The sequence below is a fragment of the Canis lupus genome, chromosome 15 (genome assembly GCF_003254725.2).
Source record: "Canis lupus dingo isolate Sandy chromosome 15, ASM325472v2, whole genome shotgun sequence".
NCBI lineage: Eukaryota > Metazoa > Chordata > Mammalia > Carnivora > Canidae > Canis > Canis lupus.
Genome location: NC_064257.1, coordinates 20,789,435 through 20,803,680, shown reverse-complemented (window position 1 = coordinate 20,803,680; position 14,246 = coordinate 20,789,435). Strand labels below are relative to the sequence as shown.

General features: G+C 37.2%; 1 protein-coding gene across 8 annotated transcripts in view; it reads right to left on the bottom strand.

Moving 5' to 3' along the window:
• Nucleotides 1-14,246, bottom strand: part of NAV3 (neuron navigator 3) — a 356,255-nt gene that overhangs the window by 137,598 nt on the left and 204,411 nt on the right. For all 8 annotated transcript variants that reach the window (XM_025438781.3, XM_025438782.3, XM_025438783.3 and 5 more), the window contains one exon: nucleotides 6,610-6,729. In XM_025438781.3, coding sequence (XP_025294566.3) covers nucleotides 6,610-6,729 — 120 coding nt within the window. The remainder of the gene's footprint in view (nucleotides 1-6,609; nucleotides 6,730-14,246) is intronic.

Below are 14,246 nucleotides of genomic sequence, written 5' to 3'. Positions count from 1 at the left end.
TTTCTTCCTGTACGGCTGATACCATCCCAGCATATCTCTGTGGGAAACTTTAAGGCACAAGGAAGTTTACATGACCATACATGAGAACAAACACTGTCTCTTGCTTTATAAAAGCGTCTCTGTAATTTCCTACATTACCTGCCATTGAAGAAAATGTGTATCTTTATCTACTGATTTTACAGATCTGTTAAGACAGTTACCAATATTTAAAAATTAGGTCATTTCTCACAAAAGTTGAGTCTTACTTTACTTAAAGAGGCAAATGGTCCTGCAGGCAATCTTTAGCCCCACCTTTCCCCACTTCACCATTTCCCCAGGCAGCAACATCTAGAGCTAAGGGTGGCAGCCCTCTTCCCCCTCTTTAGTCTGGTTGTGTTTAACACATCCCTTCTACTTCACTCATTTCATGGGAATCTTCCCGATTCCTGAAGGATATGAGCCTAATACTGTGCATACTGTATATAATCAGGACTTTAATCCAGCATTTATACAGACACTAACCTATATGAGAATCACACAGTGGGATGGATTTAATTGTGTCCCTCTCCCCTCAAAGTCTTATGTTGAAACCCTAACTACCAATATGACTGTATTCGAGGATGGGCCTTTACAGAGGTAATTAAGGTTAAATAAAGTCATAGGGGTGGGGCCCTCCTCGGATAGAACCGATGTCCTCCTAAGAACAGGAAGCTATGTGAGAGAGATCTTCCTCTTTCTCCCTGAGGAAGCACAGAGGAAAGACTGTGTGAAGACGTAGTGAGATGGTGGCTGTCTACAAACCAGGAAGCAAGTTCACACCAGAGAATGACTTTTCCAGCACTGTAGTCATGGATGTGCAGCCTTCAGAACTACGTGAAAATGCACATCTTGTTGTTTGAGCCACCCGGTCTGTGTGTTTTGTCATGGGAGCCTGAGCAGAGTACTCTACACAGATCCGACCCCTGGGGAGCTCATCTTCGTTCACCTGGACTTCTGTGGTCCCCTCCTGAGCTGTCTGCCTACCTTTGGGCCATCTCTCTTCACTATTTGCAGTAGATGAGCTATTTTTAAAATACAAACAGTATAACACAGGCTCTTGCTTTGAAATTTAAAAAGAAAACTAATTAAAACTAGTAAAGTAGCCCCTTACCACGTATAGGTCCAAACACTCTAGACCAGCCCCCCAGGGCTTTTGTCTGTTGTCATCCTTGCCCACGTTCCCAGCACACTAGCAAAATCACATTATTAATGGGTCTGACTCTCTTTTTGACCAAACCCAGGCTCCTCTGAGGTCTCTTCTTGACTTGGTCTTGACTTTGACCCATTGTTGGGCCTGCCTAGCCCTATTTTCACAAGAACATGGCCTGCTCGGGCACGTTAGAGAGGTTCCTCCGCCTGTGGTATCTGGCTGTAGCCCTCAAGGCCACATGTAGCATCTGATAACCCTGATGTCTTTTCGGCAAGAATCCTTAGTGGGCTTAGCAAGAATCCCCCCCTACCCTTGATGTCTTCTCTTAGTACTTTTTCATTCACTGACCTCCCTCATTGTTGGCTATGAATCCCCACTTGTCCCTGTTGTATTGAGAACTGAGCCCGGCTGTATACTAAGGTCTCTTCTCCCTACTGCAACAGCTCCTTATAAAATCTGTTTTCCTTACTTTGATCACTGCCCACTTCTGGTTTTTTGTAACACCCCCTTAAACTAAACTCTTCCATGCTTCTATGCTCTCCACTCCCACATTTCTTCAGATTTCTCCCAGGCCACATGTCAAAAAGTACTACGCTTTCTTTATGGCTCCATTTAAGTCATACTGCTTTCTGAGGTCTTTCCTTATACTCAAAGGTAGGAATAATCACTTCTCTTTGGGCTGCTTCTAAGATACTTTGCACATACATCTATTATGACTTAATCAATTTTATTACCATTTTATTTTTTGCTTATATTGTTCTGACCTTTATTTTTTTTTTTTTTTTTTTTTTTTTTTTTTTTTTTTTAATTTTTATTTATTATTTATGATAGTCACACACAGAGAGAGAGAGAGAGGCAGAGACACAGGCAGAGGGAGAAGCAGGCTCCATGCACCAGGAGCCCGACGTGGGATTCGATCCTGGGTCTCCAGGATCGCGCCCTGGGCCAAAGGCAGGCGCCAAACCACTGCGCCACCCAGCGATCCCTGTTCTGACCTTTAAATTCAGGGCCTTTCATCTTTATTCCTTTGTTTTGTTTTTATCCAAGGTGCTACTATACTGTCATGCATGCACTTAGGAGGTGATTATTTATTCATCAAATATTTTTTCATATTTGTTAATACTAGCAGGGAAGTTAGTGTCAGGACAAGAGTTAATAAAAACCAAAACAACTGTCTCCCACCTTCCCTCACAAATTACCTTTTAAATATAGTGTAACCCAACTGTGTAAGTGTATATGAGTTAGGATTGACCTCATTACAACCGGAGCCAAATGGATAAAGCCCACACATTTTAACTGTCTATGATGAACTTATTTGTGAGGCTCCCAGAGCATCTCTAACATGTCTACAAGGATTAGTCCCATTCTATAATCTTTTTTTTTTTTTTTTTTTTTTTGGGCAGTTTAGGAAGGAAATGGGGCTGGTGTTGGATTGATATGGAAAATGAAGGAACTGCAATATCTTTAAGTAATAAAACACTTACAATACACTACAGTTATCTGCTGAAAGCCCTTCTCTTTTCTTTGGGGCCATTTCAATCTGCTGGGAAAAAGATTTCAGCTGTTCTCTATTGCCCATCCCATTTTAACTAGACTTTGATCAAAGGGGAACCTTATAATCTGCACTAAAATAACACAAGCAATTCAAACCCATTGCTATCCTACTCAGCTGGCTACTTTGCTTTTATGTAATGTATTTTCACTGATCACAGCTTATAGAAAAAATGTCTACAAAATATGAAAAATTAATAAAACACTGCTGGGTTTTTGTTTTTTTTTTTGCTCTTAAGCTTTTTGTCAGTGAACTATTACAAGCCTTACATTTACCAATTTACTAAAATGAACCAAGCACTAATATTTTTCATACTGTTAAAAAGAACATTGACTAAAGTCACTGGGAAACTGTTAAGTACAGGAGGTAAAAGACCCAAGTCCTTGTACTATTATATCCACTAAATGAAGGCATTAGGCAAAGATCAGCATTTCTTAAAGTATCACAGGAACAAATTATTACAGAGAAAAATGTGGGGGAATCAGTGATAAAAAAGCTTTTAGGGAGCACTGGATTAAATCAAGTTAAACAGTTTTATTTTGAAGTATGGGACTTTTTAGTATCTTTTTTGAGTAAAACTAAGCAAAGAGGTATTACCTTATAGCTATTCTTGCTTATCCTCTTTGGAATGGATATCAGAATTAAGAAAGCTTTATGAAACAACACCCTGTACAAAGATATTTTTAAATTAACAGCAGGACTTACACAACTAGAATATTTAATACTATGCATTTTTAAATTACATACATCCCTAATCACTTCCTGATATAGGATTTTGAAAGAGCTTCAGATTTAACTATAATAAAAGACAAACTCCTATCTCTGCTGATAGCAGGATTTTCCCTATGACCTTATTGGTGTTTAATATATACAAGTTACACCAATAAAAAATAAATTTATTATAAAAAATAATATATACAAGTGATTAAAGTGGGTTTTGTTTTCCTTATATAATTCTTTCAAAAACGCAATTTTCAGAAGCTGAATCTAATGAATGGAGACAATTTCTTTCAGGGACAACATGTCATTATTTAACCTAATCTAAAGATCAGTGACACTGTGATTTTGACACTCTCTTTCCTTCGACAGAGCACAGCTAGAAAAGTGAATAAAAACTTCAAAATGTCATTTTTTAATGTTTAAATGTTTATGCTAAGTGTTCATGTTTTCATCAACTTGGCATATAGTTGTTAATTTTAAGGTAGTGACTTGCCAGCTTTAGTATCCACCAGAATCACCTGGAGGGCCTGTTCAAGCTCAGATTGCTGGACACAGTCCAAAGTTTCCCCTTCAGTAAGTCTTAGATAGAACTAATCTGCATTTCTATCAAGTTCCCAAGTGATGCTGCTACAGCTGCTGATTTAGTGACCACACTTTAAGATCCTTGCATTCACAGGTCCCAATTTACTAGACACACATCTGGGTTTTCCCGTTGGTCTGCAGTTCCTCAGCCACTCACCAGGTTGGAACCTTAGAGGAGCAAGGAGAGCTGGGTATCCCAACTATCTCTAAAATACTGATTCCTTGGTTCTGCTACCACAGCCTCAGTTCCCAAAAACCAACAGACTTTCCCCCTCCTTTAATACTTTCCATTTTCAGCTAAGAATGTGTAGGTCCTTAGTTTCAAAGTATAGTCCACACTGTGGATTTCATCCCCTCGAATCACTGCTTCCTGTTTTTCCACATAACCCCTTCCCTCTCTTACATAATATCCTTGCAGTATGTTGGCTCTGGCCCCATTTGCCTCTCGACCCTGTTGGACTCTATCGCTAGCCATACCCGGATATTCAGTAGTAGTTTGTATTCATTCCTTTGTTCTTTCACCCCATAAGCATTTGTTAAAGGCTCAAAATACACTGAAGTGACAAAAATTCTGCACTCGTAGCCTGACATTGTAATGGAGGAGATATAAGATAAGCGGGTAAAGAAATAAGCAAGTATGCTATACTCAATGAATGATGAGAATAATATAAGGTGATGGGTAAGAAAGTGACTGCCCATCAGATGTATGTTAGCCTCTCTGGAATCATTTCTCTGAGAAGGAAACATTCTGCTGAAATTGAAATGCGACGGAGGCAATAATGCAGTGAATGTAGAAAGGGCATTCTAGGCAGAGGAAGCATCAATCCAAGAGCAGAAACAAGTCCAGGGTGGCTGAAGGAGTCAGGAAGGGAGAATAGTTGAGGAGCTCAGGTCGGTGGTGAGGCGGCAACATTTTTCATAATCCTTTTGTAACTACATGCTTCTCTCACACACACCTGATCTATGGACTGGGATACGTCTATCCTAGTCTCCCAGTGGAAACTGTCCTCTGGCCAACAGGAGTTAAAATATCAACAGGCTTATTTAAAGAGTATTTAGAGCCCCAAATACTTGTCTCAGTTGTCTTGTCTTGTTCAGTTCAGTTGACGGCTGCCATGTCTGTTCTCACCCCAGTAGTTCTGGGGTTTGATTCTCTGGAGAGGTCTCTGAACTACAGGACATCAGGCACATACCCAAACTCCTAACCCAAGCCCTAACCCTAACCCTTCGAAGAGGTCTCTGAACAGCAGGATACCAAGCATATGCCCTTACCCTCACACTCACCTTGACCCTAGATCTGAGAGAGTGGCCTCCTCAACATATGACAAGGAATGCTAAGAAACAGCCTACTTATCCTGGAGAAGACTCCAAATATTTAAAAATTGATGGTATTTCATTTTTTAATTTAAATTTGATTAATATATAATGCATTATTAGTTTCAAAGGCAGAGTTCAGTGATTCGTCACCTGTATATAACACTCAGTGCTCATTACACACCTGCCCTCCTTAATGCCCATCACCTGTTACCCCCTCCTCCCCACACCCCTTCCCTCCTGTATTTCTGAAAATGGTGTGAAGGTAGACATCAAAACAGATTATCTATTTAAAGAGTATCTAAGAGCCCCTAATCTCTTCCAAAAATATATCTACAGCATCTGACTGAGGAGAAATGGATGGCTAATATCAGGATTCAAGCCTTTGGTTTGGCTATGTTAAGATGCACAATGAATTGTACACAGTTCCTATTTCAGAACATGGATACATTAAGTCACAACTTCTACCCTCTTCCTCAAAGCTGGCTTTAGTAAAGAATCACTCTAGGTACTGATATAGCATAGGTTTGAAATGGCAATTTCTTCTTGATGAATAAAGTCAAAATTTTGAATGAAGAGAGGGCAAAATCAGGTCAGAAGTATGTCTTACAGTATTATTTTACAAGAACAATATTCTCTAACAGCAGTGATTCTGATCAAACTGAAAAACAACTTCCAGGAAAATAATAACTAGCATATGAAGTGCGCAAGCATGCACACACATACACCTTTAAACAATCTGAAACAATTACATACAAAACAGAAATTAGCCTAAAGCGAGAGTTGTAGGTTTTCAACAAACCCCTCAAGAAAAGCATCAAGTTTATTGTACCTGATAATTCGAATTATGTTTCAATCTTTGTATCGTTAGCCTCCGGGTAAATCCGAGACTATCCAAACCAAAAGGAACTTATCAGCCAGAGTTCTTTTCAAGGAAAGAATATAGTCTATGTTTATCATTTTGCTTTTACAGATATTAAAATTTGCTGCCATGCAACTGAAAGTTGTTAAATATTCTCACCAATGCAGTATTATATAGGGCTCAGCAAGTCTTTTTTTTTTTTTCTCAGCAAGTCTTGTAAGAAAAACCACCTTAGTATTTAAAATATTTAAATATTTTAAAAAAATAAAATATTTAAATATTTTAAAATATTTCAAAATAATTATTATATTGAAATAAAAAGTCTTTTGATTTATGTTGTAAAACTCCTAGGGTCTCGCTTATGCACCTGGTTTCTGTGGTTCTCACCATTGTACATGCTGGTGGCATTACCTGTCTGCATCCACTGTCACATCGTGAACTCCTCTCTGGATGACATCCCGGGAAGTGGCTGTGTCTGGTATTCGGTTCAGACTTCTAGTATACAGGTTGAGCCCTCCATCTGTCATGTACCTGAAAATAAATGTGTAATTAATCAACAGAAAATTAAATGATCTCATCTGTGTAATTTAACTTCATAAACAGTGTTCACAATTTTCAATAATTATGCAAATATGCTTTATTACAGTTTTTCTATATAAACATTTTACTCACCAGGAAGAATGAGAGTATTTTTCAAGTTTATTAGGAAATCAATCTTCCTTACTACAACAAATAAGTAGACTACATAAAACCTTCACTTCCACCCCCCTTTGTTATCAAAATTTTGAACAGGCTGCAAGATCATTTCTCTTAAGTAAGAGCAAGATCACTTTATTTTGTAAATACCATTTTTGAAGCACTGAAGGTCACAAGAGTAAGGGAATATTGCTCAACTTAAAATTAATCTATTTGGTAAGTAAAATGTATGTTACCAACTGGCCACAATGATAAAATGATAGCCAAGGTGCATTATATGTTTAAAATGTTGCCAGGAACTGTTGTAAATAGTTTACAGGCAGTAACTATTGTCACCACATTAGAGAAAAAAAATAAGCACAAAAAGGTTAAGTGACGTGATGTTACTCTACCAGTTACGGCAGAACTAAGAACTCAAGTCTAGAAAGCTGGTCCCAGAGTGACCCCAACCGCCACAGGGAAAGCCGGTCAGCAAAGTAAAAACAGTGACAAAGCAGGTGCACAAAAGGAAGCAGAGACACTTGGCCCCTTGGTCTCAACTTCACAGCTTGTCTGTGGGCTCCAAGAGATATTCTTGCTTCTTTATAATCATGTCCCTAGCTTGCTCAAGCAAATTCGAGTGTATTTCGCTTTTTAAACTAAAAAAAAAAAAAAAAAAAAAAAAAAAAAATAATCATGACCATATTGAAGACTGACCAAATAGTCAAAGCTAGGATTATGAAACTGGCTAATGACTGCCACGGTCAATAAATTCTGTCCTTACTAGTTGAAGGACCTTGAACAAGTTTCTTAAATTGTGCCTCGATTTCTTCCTCTGAAAATGGGGAGAATAAAATCTGCAGAGATTTTATGAGAATTAAAGGAAAAATACACAAAGCTCTTACTTGCTATTCACAAAGTCTCTTCCACATACTTGGAGGAAATGTATGAAATTTATATACAAGACAACACTAGGTCATGCTGCATTATCCTTATAAGGTACTCTACACGGTTAGTTTTCTTGATTACTCAAGAATTTAATCTCACCAAAACTGAAAAATAAAGGACTTTGGCTCTAAAATTGAACATTGATATACTCTTGGAATGAGAAATACTACATAGAATTTAACTTTCTTTTTAAATAACTAATTCATGGTTAGGAGCATCATTAAATTAAACAAATAAGGAGGGAAGGGATATTTGTCCTTCATGTGTTTTCCTTTGTCAGCTGCCACATCTTGGTGGTGTCTGTGTTTCAGGGTTTATTCTTACTTTCAATTCCTTTTTTTTTTTTTTTTAAGATTTTATTTATTCATGAGACACACACAGAGAAAGAGGCAGAGACACAGGCAGAGGGAGAAACAGGCTCCCTGCAGGGAGCCCGATGCAGGACTTGATCCCAGGACCCCGGGATCATGCCCTGGGCTGAAGGCAGTTGCTGAACCACTGAACCACCCCGGTGCCCCATTTCCAATTTCTTACTGTATTTCCCACACAGTTCTCAACCAATATCTAAAAGGTTTTATTGTCTCTTAAGGTGGCGTATGTAAAATTCCTGACAAAGTGTTTAGTGGCAAACGTTTTTTCAATCACTTTTGAGATTGTGTTTTAAAAGGTTGAGGGTAGTTGAAATTTTCTCTGCAGATAAGTGAAATACTCCCAGCCTCCTGCTTTTTTTTTTTTTTTTTAACTACCAACTTGCTTAATCCTAAACTTAACCTTGGAGAAGTTATAACAATGTACACATGTTATGTTTCACGTATGTCTCTTTGGTCTATCTTCATCTGTGTATCTCCAAAATTGTTTAGCACAGTGTTTTGTATACAAATGAGGGTCCACAAATATATTATGTTCGTCCAGCTGAATTCAAAAGGCTTCCATATTGTAAAAAGAAAGCATCAGAGCTGATTTCTGTATCTTAACCCATGATGGTGATGCATGTAAAAAAGAAATAAGATGACAGATTACTTCTATTAGAAACATAACCTTTTAGTTATTCAATACTTACAGGAGAGTAAGGTCTATAAACAAAGGTTAACTGCTTTGAAAACTAATTTTCAAAAGGAAAAAAACATGTTTAAAACTTCAATAAATTAAGAAAAAAAGCTTTTTTTTCAGGAAGCACTTAAAAGGATATTCATTTTTCTTGGGTCCTTCAATTTTCCAGTTAATATCAAATAGGTTTACAACAGATCTTAACTGAACCAAAAAAAAAAAAAAAACAACAAAAAACCTCAGTTATAACTCCTCCTTTTACACAGGCACACTCTGATTTGAATGTTGGTAGGGCATTTTGATTACAGAACCATGAGTTTGTTATTTAAAAAACAACATACAGTATGGAGGCTCCTCAAGGAGTTAAAAATAGAGCTACCCTACAACCCAGTAATTGCGCTAATAGGTATTTACTCTCAAGATACAAATGTGGTGATCTGAAGGGGCACCTGTACTCCAGTGTGTATAGCAGCAATGTCCACAACAGCCAAACTTTGGAAAGAGCCCAGACGTCCATCGACGGATGAGTGGGTTAAAGGAGAGGTGGTGTATATGTACAATGGAATACTACTCAGCCATCAAAAAGAACAAAATCTTACCATTTACATCAACATTATACTGAGTGAAATAAGTCAATCAGAGAAAGAAAATAGTATGGTTTCACTCATATGTGGAATATAAGAAACAGTGCAGAGAATCATAGGGGAAGGGAGGGAAAACTGAATAGGAAGAAATCAGAGAGGGAGACAGACCATGGGAGATTTCCTAACTATGGAAAAGAAACTGAGGGTCAGTGGAGGGGAAGTGGGCAAGGAGATGGGGTAACTGGGTGATGGGCATCAAGGAGGGCATGTGATGTGATGAGCACTGGGTGTTACACGCAACTGATGAATAACTGACCTCTACCTCTGAAACTAATGATCTACTACTATATGTTGGCTAACTGAATTTAAATTAAAAGAAAAACAACATACAGGCATCGCACAAGTAAGACAAATTCCTGACTTGAATTTTTTCTTGGTAATTCTTTCTTCTTTTTATTCTTTCTGAAGGATTTAAAAATCTATATATAAGAACATGAATTTTACAGTTATTCTAAAAGATTATGCTACAGTCTGAGAGCTATCAGTGGTAGGGGATCATTCTGAAAGAATAATGTAAAATTTTAAGAATGATTTCCTAAACTTCAAAACTGTCAGCCAAGATGGGTTTATTAAGAAGACATAATAGTCACAGGGAAGATTGGTACAAAAAGTTGAAAAGAAACTTGTGAAGATTACTGACAAAAAATAAATTATTTCAAAGTCTTAGAATAATTTTAGCCATGTTCAAATTCTATAAACTGTAAAATAATTCCCATAAAAAATAGTCTCACAAAGCACTTCCTAATTCTTCCTCATTTCTACGGGCACCCTGATCTTTCTGTGTAGGCAATTTGCATATGTATGGCATGCACTTTAGGTGTCTATTATCCAAATTAACATTTCTAGGCCATATCATTCCACCTTACCCTAAAGTAAGGTATTAAACTGCTTCCAAGGCACAGATAGGTGGCTTTCTCATAAGCACCTCAAATAGAGCAAAAGCTGAGGATATATTAATTTCAGCACTAAAGATCATGCTCCTTTTGTTGTGCACAACAGTGGCTAAAAGGAAAGACATGATATACATATTAATCATAGTGACCAGGGATTATGAGGCCATGGATGGATGCAATGGACATGAACGAAGAAAAGTTTGCTCGTCCAAATGAGCTTGAATACCTGAGCTGTTTTCAAATCACTACCACCAGGGAGAGCAAGAGCAGAGGATTTTGTCTCCCAGGACACCTTTGGCAACTTCTGAAGATGGTTTTGTTTGGGACGGAAAGGTGCAAGGCCATCTACTGGGTAGGGTCCAGGGACTCCTCTCATGCCAACACAGAAACCCTGGTCTTGAATGAGACACAGGCATTATATTATTTAACAGTTTCTCAAATAAGTCAGGTAATTTGCAACCATTATTGAAAACCATTGAAAGTTTGGAGAATTGGTTCTCAAATATACATTAGTTGAAGGCTCCTATTAAAATCCTCGAGAGCATTAAAAATAATAATAATATAAAAAAAGGAAAGACACCATCCACCTAATTGATAATCTAGACATACGACTCCTTGTCACTCAGTACCCTCAGCTGTTATAAGACGGAGTCTGTTCAAATCCGTGAATCTGCATCGTTATGCTCTAATTATGTCTGGAAGTCACTGAAATAGACAAAACTTATAAAAATCTTATTTTTATATTGTTCAATCCTGCTTTCTCAATTAACAGAAATATATATATATATATATATATATATATATATATATCTACCACCACAGTAATACCATGCTTTCCAAAGAAAAGGGAAACACATACCTTTGCAGGTGTATGAGGTATAAAAGTACATATCAGATAATAATAAAAATAATATCAATTTTCATGCACCTACTACCGGGCTTCAGAAATAGAACATTCCCTGTGTCTTCATCGTCCATATAGGTTCCTTCCACTCACAGCCCCAAACCTCCCTTCCAGAGATATCTGCTGCCCTGGATTGTGTAAGTATTCCTTTACTTTCCTTTATGGTTTTGCTACATAGGCATGTATTCCTAAAAATATATTATTTAGCATCTCCTGGATTTGAACTTGCTATACATTGAGTCAATCTATGTGTAATCTTTTTGTGACTTCTTTCCTTCGCTCAAAATTACATTTTTTCAACTATCTATTTTCATGTGTATCATTGTGTTATTCGTTTTATAGCTTTACAACTCTGTTTACAAATGTACTATAATTCCATTTGACTCTTTGGACATTTGAGTTGTTTTTCGTCTCTGGTGCCGTGAACGCTTGTGTGCCCATACTTCCCTGTGCTCACAGGAAGAACTTACCTAAGGTCTATATCTAGAAAGGAAATCACTGGGTCGTAAGATGCCCATACCCATATTTAACCTTACTAGTCAATGCTAAATATTTTTCAAAATAGTTTCAGCATAAATACCTACTTGCCTCTAGGTGAGAATTCTCATTTTGGTTTGGTTTACAAGTTTCGGATTACAAAGCAGGTTGGTCATATTTTCACTTTGTTATAACCCATTTATGTTTTGTTTATGAAATGTCTGTTTACGTCTTTTGCTCATTTAAAAATTTTTATTAAGTTTTTGAAATTTAATTCCAATCTAGCTAACATGTGGCACATTGTATTAGTTTCAGGCGTACAATACTCAACAATACTATACATTCTATACGTTGCTCAGTGATCATTATGGTAAATATTCCTTAAGTTCTCTTTATGTATCTCTCCCCTCCCCCACCTCTCCTCTGGCAACCCTCAGTTCTTTTTTAGTTAAGAGTCTGTTTCTTGGCTTTTCTCTTTTCTTTTCCCCTTTGTTCCTTAAATTCCACATATGAGTGAAATCATATGTTATTTGTCTTTCCCTGGCTGACTTATCTCACTTTCTTTCCCTCATTTCTCTATTGGATTCAGTGCTATGTTTTGTTTTCCTTTTTTCTTTCCTCATTGATACTAATCCTTTATTTGTTATATGTGTTGGCATATGTTTGTGGCTTCTATGAGGTTTCATCCTGACACTTTTCTCCTGCTTGTTTTTATGTGAAATTCATTTTTTTTGCAGAATAAAAAGAAACAATGTAGATACCTTTCCAATTTCACATAGTAACTGCCTCTATTATTTTTGTATAGTGTTTTAAAATGCAATACGTAGCTTTTTGAGATTTTCGGGTTGTTTCCATCTCTTACTTTCATTCAGACTTTCACTTTTACCTTTATTGCCATGTCCTCTTCAATTTACTTCTACTCCCAGAAGATGTCTGTTGGTGTGGAGTCCTCTCCTGGAAGGGAGCTGTGGTTGGGCAGTTTAAATGAATTCATAGGAACGAGACTATTCTAATTCCCTTCAGACATGACCTTCTGCCCTTATTCTCCCTGGCTGGTCAAGTGGTCAAAACTCCTCCCAGTTTCAGCTGCTGACTTCAGATGCCCTTTGTGTTTTCTAGTCAGTTTCTCGGCCATTTGGGGGTTCTCCTGTTCTGTTACCAGATGCCCCAGGGCTACCTCTGTTTCTTCTTAAACAGATGTTGACACCATCCTTTGGCTCTTGGATGTTTGTCCCCAGCTGCTTATACTTGGGGGCTGAGATGATACTTTGTCATCATCTTTTATGTGTAAACAATGATCATGATTTTTTGGCTTTGCTGTCTAGTTGCTTTGTCTGTTTTTGTGGGGATTTGGGAAGATTCACAAACTATGCTTGCACCATAATTTACTAGAATCACACATTGACATTTTATATCAGCCACTACATGTTACAATTAGCTATTTTTTTTAAATGACATGAACACACAGGCTTTTTTTTAAATCTCAAAGGCACAACAGTTCAGCATCTTCTTTTAGATGAGCGCAGATGATATTAGCTATTATCCCCTAGATCATACATGCTAACTAAAAAAAAAAACTATACTAATAATAAAGATTGCTGTAAATCTCTGTTATATTATAGAAAATCAACATCCAGGAGAGAAATGTGTACATGTAGACATATAGACAATCTCACAGGGTCAGTATGTCATGATGGTTAAAAGTATATAGACTGGAGCCAGACCGCTTGGGTTCAAGTCCAGCACTGCATGTTTTAAGAATTTTGAATTCCCAGAAACAGATTAACTAATTTTCTGAGTTCTAGCTAAAATCACTTACCCCAGCCATGCCTCAGTTATTTCATCTGTAAAATGGAGATAGTAATGATATATTTACTTCTTACAGTTATGGCAAGACATAAATAGCATGTCGTAAAGGCTATGCAAGTGTTGGCTAGTATCACCAGCTACTTTTCCATTAGGATGTCCACATTCACTAAATATAACTCTCACATCTTGAATACGAAATTAGTAGGAACATTATGATTAGGAAGCTCTTATTTGTTATGTAAACTCTTTCAACCCAACATTTTAACCCTGCCCTTTCCAATGTTAGACATGCTTCACGTCATCAGGTGAACCGAGGGAGGATCAAATGAGAATAAGGATAAAAGTATTCATGTTTCTGTTTAAGAAGATCATTCCTCAAAATTAAATTACTCTGTGTTTGGGCCATATGACTTAAGTAGAATTTTAGGTTATATTCTGACCCAGGTGTTAATACTATGACACCTGGAGATAACTTCAATTCCCACCCAATTAAAATATGTAACTTTCTCCCCAATTTTCCAGCATGTTCCTTTTTTTTTTCTTCACAAACGGAGACTTTCTCAGAGACTCATTATAAGTAAGAGGGCTTCCTCTGACTAATTCCTAATTACTGGCAGATTCACATCCCCAAGTGTTTAAAGTAATTTTAAA